We start from the raw sequence: 21,075 nt of genomic DNA, 5'->3' as shown, positions 1-21,075 counted from the left end.
GAGAGAGAAATCCACTACATTTACATTTCTATTGCAATGACAGGCTTTACTCTTCACTTTATATCCAGAACATAAGTCAAAGCTCCTTTATTAAAGAAACAAAGCAAGCACAAATCTTTTGTTATGCATGGGGAAAAACACTTCTAAAGGTGTCTTTGCACAGAGGGGGCGACTATCTTATTCGTCTCCATTTACACTTGGACTGTTTTCCTTTTCAAACCAAACAAACAATCATTTTTCTTTTTAATAATAATCTAAGATAATTAAAAAAAAGAATCTAGAGGACAATATAAAAGGATTAGTTCCACGACAGTGCCTTCCAAGTACATAAAATGGCCAATACAAACTTTCCATTGCACTGCAGGTTTTTGTAGGACTGTTTGCTGTAGTGTATAACTGGAACCACAGTGATATATAGCCATACAAAAACCTGTCCTGCAATGAATCTAATCATATTATCGCTGCACCTCAAGAAAAAGACAAGATTGGGTTGTTCGGCAGTTTTCTACCCTGTGAAGAAAGTCCACATTTAGTGGAATTTTAACGTTGTAAGTATCTAACCTGAATAACCTGGAAAAGCATAAAAAACATTAGATATTTTCTCTCATGTAAGCGAAGCTCACATTTTATGAATATGCATCACACTTATGAAGATAAGTTCATTCAAATAATCTAACAGTTTAGAAAATGGGAAAAATTAAGGATCATTATAGTATACAATGTAATGTGGATGTTACACTGAGTTCCAATCTGTTGTCATTGTTTAAGTTTATATATTCCTTGTTTCCCATCTAGATTGGGTGGAAATCCTTTTCCACCCCATTTACTTATATATATATATATATATAAGATGAATTTGTTTTATTTTATCTTGTCAATAAATGTGAGACTATTTTCAGCAGTGTGTGCAGGGGGAGGTTTTTGTACAGGGCTGTGCCACAGTGTATACTATGGCAGCCACAGTGAAATATACTGAGACAAAAACCTCTGTCCCACAAGAAAGATAAACTGTGTATTATGATACAAAAATAACGGAGACAGAAGAGTAAAGATGTCTAAAGAATACTGATGAGGCATCTGATGCAATTACCTTAGCAATTATTTGAATAATTAATAATTGTAAAGAAAAAGAGAAGATAATTTACTGAATTCACTTCAAGAAAAGTTACATTAACTGAATATTTCAGTGTTTTAAGTTTTTTTTTTTTTTTTGCAACAGCAAGCAAATCACTTAGCAAAGTGAAGTTATTGTAAGGGACTGTGCCACAGTGTATACTATAACGGCCACAGTGATACATCCTGTGACAAAAACCTTCTACAGAGGAAGAAAAATGCTCTATGATGATGACACACTAAAATAAATCAGTAAGTGAGAGAAGAAAGCAAATATATCTAAAGCTCACTGACGAAGCAAGTGCTACAGTACCTATAGCAAGTATTTAAAGAATTAACAATTGTACTGTATATCAGCAACACCAAAACCTGTCCTGAACTAAAGGGAAACCCAAATTCACGATGCATTAAGAAAAAAAAAGAAATTTAATAAATTGACATCAAGTAACGCTGCATTTAACAGAATATTGGAGTGCATTTAATTTTTTTAAATATATGTATATATTTAAGGCAAGAGCAGGCATGTCATGTGTAATGAGAAACACTTTACAAGGTAAAGTTATTGTAAGGGGCTGTGCCACAGTGTATAATAACTACGGCCACAGTGATACATCCTGTGACAAAAACCTTCCATGAAGAAAGAAATGAACTAAAGTTCAACAAAAGCATAGGTTTACAAAGGAAATATTCAAAATAAACAGCATCATGATTTTGTAGTTGTACTCCAAAAATAAATGTATGTCTGCTCAATATAAACAAAATCAGTAAAAATACCGATGATCCATCACATCAGGCCGGGTTTTTTGTACAAGATTGTATAACTGTGGATGGAGCTATTGTCAGGGGCTGTGCCACATTGTATATCTACGGTGGCAGTGCATACAACAGCCACAGTAAAATATCCTGTGATAAAAACCTCTTTCCAATAAGAAAGATAAACTGTGTATTATGATGATACGAAAAATGAAGTCAGTAAGTCGGACAGAAATGTAAAGATGTCTAAAGTTTACTGATGAGGCATCTGATACGATTACCTTAGCATTTAGTTGAAGAATTAATGATTATAAAGAATATTTATGTTTGTCTATCCATTTGGCAGATGCTTTTATCCAAAGCGACTCACACTGGTCGGCAGGTAGGGTAAGGGGGACCTTGCCTAAAGAACCCCAATGGGAGGTAGTAAAGAAAGAGAAAAGATAATTTACTAAATTCACTTCAGGAAAATTTACATTTAACAGGATATTGCAGTGTTTTAATTGATTTTCTTTTTTTTTTTTTGCAACAGCAAGCGAGTGAAGGGTAATGAGAAACACTTAACAAAGTGAAGTTATTGTAAGGGGCTGTGCCACAGTGTATACTATAGCAGCGGCCACAGTGATACATCCTGTGACAAAAACCTTCTACAAAGAAAGGAAAATGCTCTATGATGATGACACACTAAAATAAATCAGTAAGTGAGAGAGGAAAGCAAATATATCTAAAGCTCACTGACGAAGCAAGGGCTACAGTACCTTTAGCAAGTTTTTAAAGAATTAACAATTGTACATGTTTGGATAGAAAAATCAACCAAAGTTGGACAAAAGCATAGGTTTCCAAAGGAAATATTTTAAATGAACAGCAGCAGGATGCTACTCCATACACACAACTGTGTATGGAGTAGCAACCACACTGTATATCATCAGTACCAAAACCTGTCCTGAACTAAAGGGAAACCTAAATTCACGATGCATTAAGAAAATTAGTTTAATAAATTGACATCAAGTAACGCTTCATTTAACAGAATATTAGAGTGCATTTAATGTTTTTATATATATATTTAAGGCAACAGCAGGCATGTCATGTGTAACGAGAAACACTTTACAAGGTAAAGTTATTGTAAGGGGCTGTGCCACAGTGTATTATGACAGCTACGGCCACAGTGATACATAGGTTTCCTTCCATGAAGAAAGAAATGAACCAAAGTTCAACAAAAGCATAGGTTTACAAAGGAAATATTCAAAATAAACAGCATCATGATTTTATAGTTGTACTCCAAAAATAAATGTATGTCTGCTCAATATAAACAAAATCAGTAAAAATACCGATGATCCATCACATCAGACCGAGTTTTTTGTACAAGATTGTATAACTGTGTATGGAGAAACATCCACACTGTATATCAGCAATACCAAAACCTTTCCTAAACTAAAGGGAAACCCAAATTCACTGTACATTAAGAAAAGAAGATCATTGAATGAGGTGACATCAAGAAACGCTGCAGTCAGCAGAATATCGGGGTGTATTTAATGTATTATTATTATAATCATTATTGTTGTTGTTAATAATATTATGACATCAGCAAGCATGCCATATGTCACAATTAACAGCTTCAAAGGTGAAGTTATTGTCAGGGGCTGAGCCACAGTGATATGGGGTAGCGGCCACATTGATACATCCAATGACAAAAACCTCTGTTCAATAAGAAAGATAAACTGTGTATTATGATGATACAAAACAATAAGTCTGTCAGTGAGACAGGAGAGTAAAGATGTCTAAAGATTACTGATGAGGCATCTGATACAATTACCTTAGCAATTATTTGAAGAATTAATAATTATAAAGAAAAAGAGAAGATAATTTACTGAATTCACATCAAGAAAAGTTAAATTAACCGAATATTTCAGTGTTTTAAATTTTTCTTTCCTTTTTTTGCAACAGCAAGCGAGTGAAGTGTAATGAGAAACACTTAACAAAGGGAAGTTATTGTAAGGGGCTGAGCCACAGTGTAAACAATGGCAACCACAGCAATGCATCCTATGACAAAAACTTCCTTCTGCTGAGAAAGAAATGCTGTGCATGGTGATGACATAGAAAAATTGAACAAAAAATCAAAGATATTTAATGGTTACTGTGGAAGGAAGTGATACAGTTCCTTTGGTAATTAGTTAGAGTTAGTAATTGTGCATATTCATATAGAAAGTTAAAAAGTAATTAAGTTTAACAAAGGTTTAGGTTTCCAAAGGTATTACCTAAAATGAACAGCAGCATGATTTTGTAGTTGTGCTCCAAAAATTTACAGAAATACAAAAATAAATGTATGTCTGCTCAATAAAATGTACCAAATACTGGTGATCCATCACATCAGGTCAGGTTTTTTTTAACAAGAATGTATAACTGTGTATGGAGTAGCAACCACACTGTATATCAGCAACACCAAAACCTGTCCTGAATTAAAGTGAAACCCAAATTCACTGTACATAAAGAAAAAAAGATCACTGAATGAGCTCACATCAAGAAACGCTGCAGTCAGCAGAGCATTGGGGTGTATTTAATGTATTATTATTACAATCATTATTGTTGTTGTTATTGTTATTGATATTATGACAACAGCAAGCAAGTCATATGTCACAATTAACAGCTTCTAAGGTGAAGTTATTGTCAGGGGCTGAGCCACAGTGTACAGTGGTTCATACTACAGCCACAGTGAAATATCCTGTGACAAAAACCTCTGTCCAATAAGAAATATAAACTGTGTATTATGATGATACGAAAAATTAAGTCTGTAAGTGAGACAGAAGAGTAAAGATGTCTAAAGATTACTGATGAGGCATCTGATACAATTACCTTCGCATTTATTTGAAGAAATAATAATTATGAAGAAAAAGAGAAGCTCGTTTACTGAATTCACATCAAGAAAAGTTAAATCAACCGAATATTTCAGTGTTTTAAATTTTTCTTTCCTTTTTTTTTGCAACAGCAAGCGAGTGAAGGGTAATGAGAAACACTTAGCAAAGTGAAGTTATTGTAAGGGGCTGTGCCACAGTGTATACTATAGCGGCCACAGTGATACATCCTGTGACAAAAACCTTCTACAAAGGAAGAAAAATGCTGTATGATGATGATACACTAAATTAAATCAGTAAGTGAGAGAGGAAAGCAAATATATCTAAAGCTCACTGACGAAGCAAGTGCTACAGTACCTTTAGCAAGTTTTTAAAGAATTAACAATTGTACATATTTGGATAGAAAAATCAACCAAAGTTGGACAAAAGCATAGGTTTCCAAAGGAAATATTTTAAAAGAACAGCAGCAGGATTCCCTAGTTGTACTCCAAAAATGTACTGAAATACTAATATAAATACATGTATGTTTGTCCAATATAAACTGCATAAATACTGATGATCCATCACATCAGGCCGGGTTTTTTGTACAAGAATGTATAACTGTGTATGGAGTAGCAACCACACTATATATCAGCAACACCAAAACCTGTCCTGAACTAAAGGGAAACCCAAATTCACTGTACATTAAGAAAAGAAGATCATTGAATGAGTCACGGTCACAGTGATACATCTTGTGACAAAAACCTTCTTCGATGAAGAAAGATAAACTGTATGGTGGGGATAAAGAAAAATAAACCATAAGACATAAGACAGGAGGAAGTGATACAGTTTCCTTGGCAAGTACTGAGAGACGTAATAAATGTGCACATTGAAACATTCACCAAAGTTAAACAAAAGAAAAGGTTTCGAAAGGTAAGGTTTAGAATAAACAGCAGCATAATTTCACATCTGCACTCTGAAAAGGAACAGAAACAGAAATATAAATATACGTCTGTTCAATTCAAACAGGACCGATAATTCATCGCATTAGACCAGGGTTATTGTACAAGTATGTATCACTGTGTATGGGGTAACTACCACAGTGTAAAATGGTAATACAAAAACCTGTACTGAACTAAAGTCCAACACAAATTCACTATGCATTAAGAAAAAGAAAAGATAATTCAGAAATTCAGAAAAGTCGCAGTCAACAAAACATTGGAAGGTATTTAGTTTTTTAGTTTTCTTTATTTATACAGCAGCAGCAAGCAAATCAAGTGGAATGATAAGCAATTTATAAGGTGAAGTTTTTGTAAGGGGCTGAGCCACAGTGTAAACAATGGCTACCACAGCAATGCATCCTATGACAAAAACTTCCTTCTGCTGAGAAAGAAATGCCATGCATGGTGATGACATAGAAAAATTAAACAGAAAATCAAAGATATTTGAAAGTTACTCGGGAAGGAAGTGATGCAGTTCCTTTGGTAATTATTTAGAGTTTGTAATTGTGCATATTCATATAGGAAGTTAAACAGTAATTAAGTTTAACAAAGGTTTAGGTTTCCAAAGGTATTACCTAAAATGAACAGCAGCATGTTTTTGTAGTTGTACTCTAAACATGTAGAGAAATAAAATTACAAATGCATAACTACTCAATACAAACAGTAGAAATACCGATGATCCATCACTTCAGGTCTGGGTTTTTGTACTAGTATGCATGACTGTGTATGGACTGGCAACCACAGTGTGAAATGGCAATACAAAAACTGAACTGAATGAACAAATCGTTAGAAAAAGAATTTGTTAGAAAAAGAAAAGAAGCACAAAATATCAAAATATGTGACAACAGATACAGACACACAGAGCGTAATACTGTGAAAGGAGACGCACAACTGTGGTATCCCTGATCTAATTACCGGATCCTCCCACTTCACTATTGAATTCATAAATTCAAAAATAGATATTCATGCTGGTCTTTGCAATCCTACAAAATTTGTAATTTAGTTCTGACTTATTCCAAACAAATTATTGTTGTGTTGTTTCTTGCAAAGAAGGGAGTGGTTAGACTGAGTTTTTGCACTGTAATGTGTCACCGTGTATATCTGGGTGGGGGGGCACAGTGATTCACATAATTACAAAAACAAAACAAAAACAAAAGGTACTGTGTGTTGTGCTTACAGTTAGAAACACAGTTAGATGTTATTATCATGTCATTTGTCTGTTTTATTGTATACATATTTTATGTCTAATAAATAAAAAAAATTATTTAAAAAATTACTAAGATTTTTTAACACTTTCTTGACCATTTCCACAGTTTGTACTGGGGCCCGTTTCTATCTGTTATTAAAACACAACATGTCGCCTATTTGTAGAATATGTCACATTTTGTGGAGAAGTGACAGAGTGATAGTAAGGCTGCTTCAAGTATGTTGACCAAAACTGAGTTGCAAATTTTAGAACATGTTGAAATAGTTGATGTTATGAAGCTCCTACTCGGTCTCTAATTTGATCAAGGATATCAGAAATATGCACAATGACTTTCTCTTGAGTTTTCAAAAATCTTACTTTGAACAATTTAGATCTCCCAATTAGTTTAGTTCAATGCCAAATAATAATCCTGTGCTAATTCACAGCAAAAGTAATCTCATGGCACCGTATATTTATTTTATTTTATTTTTTTAAAAATGAATAAGGAATTGAGCAAACTGGACTGGAATACATCTCAGTTTGCAGGGTGGAGTTTTTGTGTACAGTTTTACCACAGTGCAATATAATGGCCACAGTGATACATCCTTTGACAAAAACAACTATCCACTCGGATGGTGTTTCTGTTTCAGAAATCAAGTAGCTGAGATATAATAGATATGATTGGATTATATAATGTATAGACTTTGTGTAGGAAACCGGTTCTATGTTATTGCACGGTGGCATGATTGCAGATTAAATTATTTTATTTCTATTTATGTATTTTCTTTCAGTTGTGTGTGTATGTGCATTACATTAAGAAAGCCTTGTGATTGAGTCTGTTTAGTGAGAACAATCACATAAAGAACAAGAGTGACTGAATATTCAGTTCTATGATGCAAAGGTTTTTGTATGGCTATGAGTCACTGTGTGGGGTGGGAGCCACAGTGATAAATGGCAATGCAAAAACCTGGCTTGACTCAAAATTTTAATTATCAGCTAAATACTGGATGGGGGAATCAAATCTTCACGTGTGTTCATGAATATATGAATAACTATAGTTACGTAGATAAATACAGATATAAAAACTGGTAGAAATAAATGTTGTTTGTGTGATGATGATACAGAAAACTGAATAAGTTTTGCCGTCCTTCTTGTGTCTAATTAAACTGCCTTTGACAAAAGAAGAGATCTGTAGCGAATGAGAATAAGTCCGGGCACAGCCTTTGGACGCCATGAGCTTCAAAGTGATACCGTTGTGTTCATTTATGCAGTTTATCTTTTTATGATACAAAAATAGACTGACATTACACTGCTGAGAAACTGGTCTAAGCTAGCAACTGACCCAGACACTTTTTAAGCTGACACGAGTAACTGAGAGGCCAACGGTGGGATATAACTACATAGCAGAGAACACTTGTGTGCCGGTCTCCTCAGCTTAGATCTAACTTAGGTCTTACCGTCCACTAACTTCTCAGTAGAGTGAACTTTGTCCTGTTTTGGGCTGCAGCAGAGAAACACATTTTTCTATCACTACATTGTTGATTTAATGTCATTAAATTGCATATTAAATGTTAATACGTCTTCACACAGTATGATTCCACTTTAAAAAGGCAAATGTATGTGCAGCCTCTGTACATCTTGGACCTGCGGTTATCAGCATGCTTACTGGTTAACATTTATGTAACACACAGGAAACAATCTTCACCACAACAGGTGTTTCCGCATCCATTTGACAAACTGAAACTTTGGACTGCAAGCCAAAAGCTCAACCAGCACTGGCAATACATCTCTCAAAGCAGTCCATGTTTTCATATTGACTTCTTGAATATGTTAACTCGAATTGAACATATTTATATCAATGTCTCATTTTAATTTGCTTTTGTACCACAGCTCATTTGAGTAGAGTTTGTTAATCATCAGTCAGGTTAAGGGAAGCATTTGAACCCAAAAAAATATTATACCTACTATAATGATTCCTCAACTTATCAATTATACTAGGACAGACAGCTTGACAGGATTTTTCAACATCCAGGGTAGTGTCACAGTCATCAATAAAAGTCCAGAAATGTCTGTAATACGCTATGAGATGTAGCCAAATCATCTCCGTTAGCAACATCTCTATCATAGGGCTTGTCATGGTGATAATATATAAAATGGAGGGGAAGCTATTTGAAGAAGGCAGAAATGTGTTGTCTGACGTGTGATTAATGTCAAAGGACATTAGCATTTACCTGAATCCCACCAAGGAGTTTTGGTGCCTCAACCTAATCAAGTTGTTTTCTTCCCTAAACATAACCAAAATGAAAAATAACATACAATAGTGTAACAATTACCACGCAGGATCACCTTGTCTCCTCTGAATGGTTTTCTTCTCTGTGAACGCTCTGTATTATTCCTTGATTGCCTTTTCTTGAAAGCAGACTTCATTAGCTGCCTTTGATTTAGCATTGCTACTGTCCTGTATGAAACAGCTGTATTAATTTATCTATTTTTTCAGAAAATAATTGGGAAACCCTTCTAGTTAATAAGTCAGATACTGCCATCACATTTGAAAACTTAGAATCTGGACCAGCATTAATTGGATTTCACTACATACTAACATGTCCTAGGAATTTTTTTCTTTTATTATTCAAAAAGTACCCAGAGATGATCATGCTTGGAATGTTACTTCTGTGAGGAAGACATACAGTGAGAGAGACTTTGGATGAGAAAATAAAGACTTCCGTGTGTTCCACGGAGTAAACTAAGGTAAGACAACCCTCATCATGACCTCTGACTTTATGTTCTGTCATTACATAATGTAGCAACACCTGCAAGTTTGCTCAAACAGGCAATTTGAGCTGCTCTGCTGCTGCCCATGTCATCTGTCTCACACTGTACATGCCACTTGTCAAATGTACCCCTCCAATCTGGACAGTCTATTTAAGCTGCACAGTTCCTGTCTTGCTCTCTGCCTCTACTTGCTGTCACTGCTGCCAGTTTTTCAGCCCATCCACCACCTAACATCTACCCGTGGTCTCAGTGATCCCTTTGATATCAAACTCATATGCACCAGGGCGCTAAACTTCAGTTATATTCTTTAACAGAGACTTATAACCATTCAAATGTGAGTTGTCTGACTGAATTGTTTGTAAGTCTCTGTTGCTGTTTTAGACTGGGAATGCATTAGTCATGTGGCTCTTTGCAACTGCATGATGTTATCTTTGTCTCTATACTGTAATGGCAAGCCACTCCGGTCTTGATTTTTTTTTGCATTTGTTTGTCTGAATATACACTGATAGTGTCAAAACTATTTAGCAAAGGGTTTTTAATCGTCTCCAATTTTAGGTGGATCAGTTCTTTCTCTGATGTTATCAGAAACTCTCTTTATTTGTGCCATGATGCAATCCAAAAAAACTGTTTTGAAGCTTTTTGTGAGGAGCAATTTTGATTATGTTCCACAAAGTGTGCATATGATGTGAATCCTCCAACTACAAAGCTACCTGGAGAACAGGAAATAGGTATTAGATAGATCTTGGTGTGTTAAGTTTATCTGAATGATGAAAATGTCCTTGAAGTTATTTTCTGTCAACAGAAACATGTACGACTGTTACAAGAGATTGAGCAAGAGACAATGGTCAAGACAGCAGTTTTGTGTGATTATTATTATTATTATTATGACTTGGAGCTGAATACTGGGTACAGCTTGTTAACATTAATTGGGAGCAATTATAGGCATAAGAACTAAAAAACAAAAAACTTGTCAATTTCATTCATTCTTCGTGGCCCAATAGAAGTTAGAAGCTGACTATTTTTCTCCAGAGACAAAGCTCTGCCATTAATTCCCTTGTTTGACTGATTCACTTATTTGGCTGTGTTGGCAATGTTTTTGGAGGCAACGTCTGGGCAGAGGGTGTGCAGACACCAGTTAATCCCCATCAAGGCAGGTATAAAGACATAAGATTTGGAGAGCACTCTGGAGGTGTGGATGTTAGTTTTTCCTTTGGAACATAAATGTTGTCTTAGAATCAGTATAATGCTGTCACAACTGACACAATGGAGATTTTATCTCCAACAAGGGAAACAAAAACCTATGAGAAATCTTATTTCCTGGCTGATAACCAGTATAAGCTTTCCCCAAGAAGGCAGCTTACTTATGGGAACTAAATCAGAGCTGTTGTTATGCTAGATTGATCTCATGGTAGAAAATTTCATGATTTTGAGTTACAGTTTCCCACTGCTGAGGTACACTAGGCGGAAAATATGTGACAATATATGACAGCAAAATGTGCTGCTGACCTTTGTTACAGACAATGTGGTTACTTAACAAAGCTGTTTGGTAAGGTTTAGAAACCAATTGGACTCAGTGAAGATTTCGAATAGATCTCGATCTGTTTTGAAATGTAGCTTTTCAAAATCTGGCACACTGACAAAAACACTCAAAAGGCTACGCAGTGAGTTGCAGTGAGAGGCCAGGAGTCCTCAGCTCAAGAGTTGAGTATGTGATGAGGTGGGAGTGACACTAGGCTTGCTATGTTAAGAAATATAAGCTGCACAAAGCTCTTTAACCTTTTATCAACCAGGCTACTCAAAAAGCACATTTAGCTCTCATAGTGTTCCATAATAATATGGAAATTATGTAAATCTCTGATAAAAATTAGAGTGAAATGCATTTAATTGACAACATTTGGTTGTCTTAATTCACTGGCTGGTTGTTCAGGCTGTTTCACTCAGATTTTTGTTGTCTATGATATCAGCAGGAAAATTATGAGCAAAAGGATGGAGCTTTTCGCAGATGATTCAATCAGATTAATCAGTTTATTTGTTCAACCTAAGGTACGGTGGTGATCTAGCCTGGCTGTAGGAGAGACACTCTCGTGACAACAAGAACTCTGACCTTAGGATGGACATGTTCACTGTGCCATTAATCTTGCTTCAAAGTACACCCATCATTACGACCTCAGATGATTAACATATAACATATTGCAATGTACCATTACTTTCTCAACTAAAATAAGCCGGAATGCAAAAAACTGTATTTGAAAAAGTAAGTACACGCCATGTTTCATTAGCTTGTAGAAGCACCTGTAGGAGCAAAAAGTTTAAGTAATATCTTTTTCTTTTTTTTGCATTAGTTTTTCTTAAGAAAGCACCCCTCTGACTTTCTTCTTTGTGCTTCTCCAGTAGAATTTTGCTTCTATTTCAAACTTATTCAGACCATATTTACACAAAGCAAAGCATGATAAAATGTACAAAGATCAGTGGCATACTTCTTTGATTTGGCTCCGTCATGGCTTTGCTCCGTAAAGAGCTGTGCTGAGAAATTCTATGCAATTCATTATCATAGCCTTGGTGAAGCCTTGGTGTTTCTGTATAGTATTTTACTATTCTGGGAACCCATCAGCTATTATTTGCTGGCTTCTGAGAGCAATGGTGTTTCTTGGCTTCAAGCACAGACAGTTGAAATTTAGATAATGGATATCTGGACCAAGTCTCTTCCGACTTTGGCAGTGAGGTGTGTAGCTCGTGACTAGTTATTGAAACACTGCGATGTCATGTTACTCTGTGAAGTTATTTTCCTGTGCAGTGACTTGTCTGTGGACAAAAATCAATAGATTCAATGTATGTGGTTATTTCACATTTTGCTGTGAGACTGGGTTAAACGTTCAAGGCCATCACTATTTTGACTTCAAATTGACAGTAAAAACCTCCAAACTGCCAACCGCAAAGCTTCCAGTCACAAAAATGTTGTTGAAAATGAAAAATGTTGAGGATCCAGTGCAAAAAAATACAAGTAAATAACTGAATAAAACCATGAGCATTGTGACGTTAATACTTAACGATGTTCAACAATTGTTTAACAGAAAAAAAGAATAGGAAACAACTGTTCGCTCATAGAATATTTTGAGGAAATACTGATTTGCAGTAAACAAACAAACAAAAAAAAAACAACCTCTGCTTTTTAATAAAATATTAAACATTTGAAATGGAAACTTAGACTAAACACTTGCAGTGCTGTATGGTTGAGTGACATGACTATGACAGGTCAGGTCAACGTGAACATAGAATACTTATTTTCATATTGTTAAAAGGAACAAAACCATCTAATTAATAAGCCATAGACTGTGTTCAGTGTCTGTGGCTGTGTGAGGTCCATGCTGTTGGAAATGGACATGAGAGGAAGTGTGCAACAACTGTTACTGCTGCAAGCAGATGTAACTTTATGTAACTCAAAGAGGAAATGAAAATCTCAGGGGAGGATGCTCATAAATAGTACAGTGCGAATTGCTTTTTTAGCAAACCTGTATCCTATTCTTGATTCAAACTAAATATGTATTTGTATTAGCAATAGAATGTAGTATCTCACTGTGACTACTACCACTACTTTGACTACTGGGGGAAAGGAACCCAAGTCACTGTAACATCAGGTAAGAATGATCCAAAGTATATTAGGTCAACAAAATCCAATATTTTTTCTGATTATCACTGTTTCTATAATCACTGGGTATAAAAATTAAAGCTCTGGGTCAGTGCTAGTGTATGAGCTAATATAATAATTTATTAGCTGATACAACGTATGTGAGCTATTTTTGCACTCGAGTTCCATTGAAATTTGTCACTGTGACAACTACTTTGACTACTGGGGAAAAGGAACAACAGTCACTGTCACATCAGGTAAAAAACAAAGCTTTTTGTCATCGCACTGTAATTGTAATAATTTGACTGTTTAATTCGGCATTTTTAGACCTCGGACTCAAAAATGCCCATTTTTGTATGTTAAATGTACTCATACAATACACTGTGACAATGCTTTTGATTACTGGGGAAAAGGAACAACGGTCACTGTCACAACAGGTAAAATTATTTTTCTTGTATGATTAATTTTAGAGAAGTACTTATTACACTGATTGGTATACAATATTCCGACCTAAGTGGCATCACCAGTGTCTTTGAGGTGCTTGTTTTTGTACGTTGGATATGTTGAAATATTACACTGTGACGATGCTTTTGACTACTGGGGGAAAGGAACCACAGTCACAGTGACATCAGGTAAGCCGATCTCAATTTTTCCGTTGAATGTTTAGATTTTGTTTTGAAAACAGTATTTTTTTTACATTTTCTAAGAAATCCAGTTCCGACACAGTGTTGTCCATTAATTTCTAAATCTGCCGACTCAGTTTGAATGTTGTACAGTTCAAGGAAAATATGCCAAAGTCAAATAATGATAAAACAGCCTGTTACAGAAATTATATTAATCAGTAAGCGGGTTTTAGTATGAGGTAGTTGATCATTTGTGGTACTGTGACTACGCTTTTGACTACTGGGGAAAAGGCACAATGGTCACCGTCACCTCTGGTATGTAATATCCTCGTTTTTAATTTGAGAAATATATTTGTGATTATTTGAACAAAACACAAAACTGCTGACACAATCATTTTAAAAAAAAATTTGACTTTGTTGCTGTTAAAACACAGTTGGAAAATAATTCTACAAAGATGTATTAAATTTGGATAGATTTGCTAATATTCTCCAGACCAAACTCTGTAGTATCAAATAACAGGATATAACGGTTATGGGTTATTGTTGGAAGTGTCAGTTGACTCTTTTTACTGTGACTACTGGGCTTTTGACTACTGGGGAAAAGGCACAATGGTAACGGTGTCATCAGGTAAGACTATTTTAAATCTACTGTATGGTGTGTTTTACATTTTTAAATATCAAGTATTTGTCGTGGTATAATTATTAATATGTAAAGCTTAAATGTAAACTGATTTACAGTTTTAAAAAAGGCAAAAAATCTAAATTCCTAAAATGCGATATTGCTAAAAGTGATGTTAAATGTCAGTGTGATTTGTAAGTTTTGAATGGGTATCAAAAAACTTTTGAGAATTACTAAATATGAAATGGTCTTGTGCTGATCGTTTGTCGATTAGTTTTTTATACTAAGAGTTAAGTAGATTCGGCACTGTGCTACTACGGTGCTTTTGACTACTGGGGAAAAGGCACAATGGTCACCGTCACCTCCGGTATGTAATATCCTCGTTTTTAATTTGAGAAATATATTTGTGATTATTTGAACAAAACACATAAGACAGCTGACACAATCATTTTTTTAAAAATGTGACTTTGTTGCTGTTAAACTCAGTTGGAAAATAATTCTACAAAGATGTATTAAATTTGGATAAATTTTTGCTAATATTCTCCAGACCAAACTATATAGTATTAAATAACAGGATATAACGGTTATGGGTTATTGTTGGAAGTGTCAGTTGACTCTTTTTACTGTGACTACTGGGCTTTTGACTACTGGGGAAAAGGCACGATGGTAACGGTGTCATCAGGTAAGACTATTTTAAACCTACTGTATGGTGTGTTTTACATTTTTAAATATCAAGTATTTGTCGTGGTATAATTATTAATATTTAAAGCTTAAATGTAAACTGATTTACAGTTTTTAAAAAGGCAAAAAATCTAAATTCCTAAAACACGATATTGTGAAAAGTGATGTTAAATGTCAGTGTGATTTGTAAGTTTTGAATGGGTATCAAAAAACTTTTGAGAATTGCTAAATATGAAATGGTCTTGTGCTGATCGTTTGTCGATTAGTTTTTTATACTAAGAGTTAAGTAGATGTGGCACTGTGCTACTACGAAGCTTTTGACTACTGGGGAAAAGGCACAATGGTAACAGTCACCTCAGGTATGACATTTTATTGTTTCTAATAACAGTAAAAAATTTGTTTTCATATGAATTAAATATATATGTAATTCTTGAATGCTGTCCCAAACATTTGCCAGTAATTAGATGGCTAACTATTTTGTTAAGTGACAAGAATCTGTCAAAAATTAAACCTTGTTGCTGTGAAATCTAGTTGTAACATAACTCTGTGACCAGGTTTTAATTTTATATTCAGTCTAAAAACTTTTAAAACCAAACTTTGTGAAATGATATGACAGAATATGATGTTAATTTGTTTTTGTTGAATATATAGATATATAATTTTAACTGTGATAACTGGGTTTTTTTCGGCTTCTGGGGGAAAAAGACCGTAGTAACAGTGTCTTCAGGTAGGATTTGAACTATCAAGTATCATTATGTAAAGATTCGAAGCAAAACTGTTCTCAAATGCCATATTCTAAAAATTAATATTAATGGTGAGCATGGCTGTTGGTCGGTTTGAGTGGTTTTCATAAAACTTTGAGATCAGTTAAATGCATAAAATATTTAAAAGAACTTTCTTTTCAACAATCGTGGATTAGCTGTTTTTATACTGAGAATGAAGTAGATTGAGTATTGTGTTACTATGCTGCTTTTGACTACTGGGGTAAAGGTACAATGGTCACCATTTCATCAGGTAAGAACAATCTACTAATGAGAAAACCACTAAATTTAAGAGAAAGATAAAAAGTTTTTGTAAAAATGTGCCATTAACTCTGTTTGACAGCTATTACCTTTACTTAATACCTTTCTTCAGTCGTGAAAATAACTTCAATCTTAGTCAAAATTGAGTGTTGAAAGTAAATTAACAATTTTCTTTATTATTGAAAAAAAGCAAACAAATTTTATTGCTGGTTAATATTAATCTTAATACAATACAATGACTAAAGATGGGAAAATGGAAAAAAGTCAACACTTAATGCTTTAAAATGTCTTTTTTTTTCATTTTTATTTTCATATCATTGAATCAACTGATTGCTCTCAAGCTAGAACATTAAAGAAGTGAATATTAAGAGACTATTTTAATATTCACAAAGAATTTTTGGTAGTTATTTCATTTCTATTTGGTCTTTTGCTCAAACATTTCTTTTTTTTCCTTCCCCAGCGGCTGCTACAAAGCCTAGTGTATTTCCTCTGATGCAGTGTGGTTCTGGCAGTGGAAACACAGTCACCCTTGGGTGCCTTGCCACCGGTTTTACTCCCTCCTCGCTGACTTTCTCATGGAAACAAGGCAACACCGCTTTGACTGACTTCATTCAGTACCCTCCGATACAAAAAGGCAGCGAATATATGGGAATCAGTCAAATCCGTGTCAAGAGACAGGACTGGGATGCAAGACAATCTTTCCAATGTGTCGCGACTCATGCTGCAGGGACAGGACAGGCTCCCATCATAAAGCCAGGTAAGACTTATGCTATGTCTCAAATCATTACTTTTTAGCATCTTATTTTGGTTGTAAGTGGTTTGCATGTTTCTCAAAATTCAGAATGAAAAACAATTATCAATTATAAAAGAACATTTGGATCAGTTTTGTAACTGATTATTGACAGTAAATTTGGGCATAATACATTGTGAGAATCAGTCGGCTTTGTCAACAGATTTCTTTTTAGATTTGTTTTTGTTAGACTTGTTTTTTAGTTTGATAAATCAATAGTCTACAGCAAATAAAAGTGATACTGGGCTAAATACAGTACTTGTAAATTCTAATACAAAAATGTAAACAGAAATCAATTGCATGTGCTTACTTTCTACATTTAGAACTGGCAGGATAAATGTTAATGAGAAAATGTATCTGGAATATTAAGCATCTCACTGTCTATTTCCATCCTCACTAGTATACTGTACGTCCCCTGCAGCTGTCAGAGATTATAGAAATGTGTTGTGCATCTTTCCCTCTATCTGCATAACCCCAGTACTCCCTGACCCCTGCCTGTCTCTGTTTCCACTATCTGTTGATAATTAACATAATTAACATTCAGATTAAGTCTGTGTTTGCTTGCCAGTCAATGTATATGCAGAAGTGAGCCTCAGAGCTCTGCTGTTCATTTAAGTGAAACTATAAATTTTATATTTTTCTTTGATTTCTTGTGCACACTTTAGACACAAGATTAGTTGCAAAATTATGTGCACACCTATGTGTTCGAGTTACAGTACATACACAAACGTTGTTATACTGTATTAACCAGTTATTGTCTGGAAAAGAAAATATTTATGAAATGATAACAGTGGCACATTGTTTACCTGGGCTTCTGCATATATATATATATGTGTGTATATTTCTTGCTTCTGCAAACATATATTTGTGTATGTGTTTGTTTTTCAGACGTGTTTTATAAGTCGCCCGAGCTTACAGTGTGTTCGTCCTATGTTGATGGAAAAGAGGAGACATCCTTCTCCTGCTTTGCCAAAGATTTTTCACCAAATAAATTTGAGTTCAGATGGCTGACAGATGGCAAAGAAATCAACAACACAATAGATGAGATCATTACACCGTCTGGAGACAGAAAATCCTCCAATGGAACAACATTTTACAGTGCAGCAAGTTTGATCACAGTGAACACCGCTGACATAGGTTCTCTTGAAAAATTGACATGCGAGTTCAAGGGGAAAGGGAATGGCAACACAGAAGTTAAAGTAACTGAAGATGTGACCATAAAAGAATGTTCATCTGGTGAGTAAAATGATCACTTTCTTTGTTTGCTTTCACTTCATATTGATTTGCAACAAGTTATGTTCAATTCTTCTTTCAGGTGGGCAAGGGTGTGCCACAGCAGAAGTGGATGTACAGATCATAGACCCAAAAACCGAGGACATGTTTTTGAAAGGAAAAGGAGTCTTAACATGTCAAGTCACAGTAAATGACCCTCCATTGGAGAAGATTGTATGGGAGGATGAGAAAGGACAAGAACTTGTTTCCGTCAATAAGACCATATTAAAAGTATCCAAAGCTGAACTTGAAATCAGCTATGATGAATGGCGCAGTGGAATTAAGCGCATCTGCATTGTTCATAAAAATACTTGGATAGAGCCACTGAAGAAACTTTATGAACGAAAACCTGGTAAGTACACTACTGCCCATTGGCCAATAGCATTTGTTTAATCCCTTGTGTTACGACAACAAACTCATTGTAATAGGTTTTTGTCAGAATACTGACAAAAATACTGTGATACTGCTTTTGCAGTATAGATTTAATTCTGGACTCTAATTGTTCTTTCATGCCTGCAGGAACACCCTCTGAGCGTCCTTCAGTGTTTATGTTGCCTCCACTAGAACATATTAGGAAAGACGTGGTGATCCTGACTTGCTATGTGAAAGACTTCTTCCCTAAGGAAGTTTTCGTGTCTTGGTCTGTTGATGATGTGGAACCAAACTCAGAATTCCTGATCAATACCACAAACCCCATAGAAAATCATGGATTCTACTCAGTTTACAGCCAGTTAACTCTCACTCTTGATCAGTGGGAAAAGCGTGACGTGGTGTATAACTGTGCTGTTTACCACGAATCTATTGCAAACTCAAACAAAGCCATTGTCAGATCCATTGGACAAAGAACATCTGAAAGTACCAACCTGGTCAACCTTAACATGAACGTCCCTGAAAAGTGCAAGGCCTAGTAGATGTCACTATGTGTTTGCTGTGTCTTCTGTTGTTTGACGTTTGCTGCTTGTGATATGATATTGTGTTTGTGTGTTATTAATGCAGATTCAAAATAAAAAAAAAAAAAAAAAAAACACTTGACAACTGTGTTGATGTGTGTCGCTTGCACTTTATGTCTTTATTTAATCCATCTGTTTCACTGTATGTTTATCTTGTGTGGAGTGTTGAGTCAGTGCTTCCCTTTCGTTACATGTATTAGATATCTAGTGGGTGCAGAAAGCAGCATAATTAAGTTTTACAAAATTGTAGAATATTGATACACAGAAAACAGTGCTAACAAGGCTTCTGTAACCTGTCTCTGCATGTGCGCCTTTGCTCTACTGGGTCTTGCAATCCCAATAAGACAAATAACTGTTGAACTATTGGTGTATGGTCTCAAAAGCAGTTGAAATACTGAGTCACGCTAGACATATAATGGGGTCTCTAAAAAGCAAGTCAGGATCATTACAAGACTGATGACTGTAATCAGAATGTAATTATAAAAAAACATACAAAACTGTTAAACCGTATCGGACACTCACAGTCGATACAGATGAAACCCACTCTGACCGGTGTTGTTTTAGAATATATTAACTTACTTGAACTTCGCACAATTGTTGGTCAATGTGTCTCAAAGAGTTGCTCAAAGCGGAATGTGGACTGTCCAAAGAATTTACTGATTTATCACCCTGCACCACATCCAGACATCCTGGTTGACCATAGCTTCCGCTGGAGCGAGGGCATGGAGGCAGAGGAAGATAACATGGCAAAGACAGCTATCACCTTCATCCTTCTATTCATCATCACTCTGCTGTTCACTATCGGAAGCACCACTTTCAAGGTAATGATACGCCTAAATGAAAGCGTTGTGCACAGATTTTTACAGATTTGGTTAAACATGACTGCAATGATAGTATATTCATACAAAACCAATTGTGGAGAAAATATTCAGCTATACCTCAGTAGCAATGTACTCAAAACTTAACATCTTGCATGAAAAAGCCAGCTGGAAAAACATTAGCATACATATATATAATTATAGCATTCTCTATGACTCTGATATATATTGTGTCATATAAAGAGAGTTTTATACCTTTTCACTAATCAGAATTTTGTTGAAATGATTGGATCATTCCAATCCAATCCAACTTTATTTATATAGCGCTTTAAAACATCACTGTCGGCCACATATATCACTGAAATGAAACTATGCAAGAAGTTTAAAGGGAAGAATCAGTAGTTGTTTGAGCTGTTGATAGTCTCTAGACTTCTGAGATTTGACCCTGACAACTTTATAGTATCAGAAGCAAACAATGTTGCTAGCAACTAGCTTTTTAGATATTTTGTATTTTCTTATAGACATTTTGTATCTATTTTTCACTTTGTTAAATTTTGCTTCTGAAATGGTAGCTAGAGTTGGTAAATAATCATAGCTGAGTAAAGAGTACGTTTCCATCTCAAATGTATTAATGAAATTAAAGTAATCGAGTTTATAATGAATATCTCATGAGTGTGCAGACCTAACATAGCTCTGTTACAACAAAAGTAACGCACAATAATCGTCATCATAAGGTTATCACACCAAACTGCCTCAATAAAAGTCATACAGTAGCGTGACTGTTGATATCCTGTTAAGACTACTTTTGTCACTCTAATAATTATCTCTATACCAACAATAACTCAATATTTTTCTTGTTACATGTTAATAATTGCACAAAGACTTGCATGTCTTTGTGCAATTATTATTTGTGCACAATATCAGCCATCAGTGATACTTGAACAGGGAATAGTTCCTAAATTAAAGTGTCCACAAGTTTTATTAGATCTATGATGAATCAACTCTGGCCTGACATGAAGTCA

At 35.0% G+C, this 21,075-nt stretch overlaps 2 gene segments (V, D, J or C); both read left to right on the top strand.

The window, feature by feature from the left end:
- LOC140273886 (Ig heavy chain V region 6.96-like) overlaps positions 1–14,529 on the top strand; it is a 119,383-nt gene extending 104,854 nt beyond the window's left edge. The window contains exon 3 of the V gene segment in view: positions 14,481–14,529.
- A 639-nt stretch (positions 14,530–15,168) lies between these two features.
- LOC140273883 (Ig mu chain C region membrane-bound form-like) lies at positions 15,169–19,785 on the top strand. The segment is given in 5 exon segments: positions 15,169–15,202; positions 16,684–16,980; positions 17,902–18,249; positions 18,329–18,637; positions 18,805–19,785. Coding segments are annotated over 5 exon segments (1,362 nt in total).
- The last annotated feature ends 1,290 nt before the right edge of the window (positions 19,786–21,075 follow it).

This window comes from Leuresthes tenuis, unplaced genomic scaffold (genome assembly GCF_036924035.1).
Source record: "Leuresthes tenuis unplaced genomic scaffold, fLeuTen1.0.hap1 SCAF_17, whole genome shotgun sequence".
NCBI lineage: Eukaryota > Metazoa > Chordata > Actinopteri > Atheriniformes > Atherinopsidae > Leuresthes > Leuresthes tenuis.
This window is presented reverse-complemented; position numbering and strand designations above follow the sequence as displayed.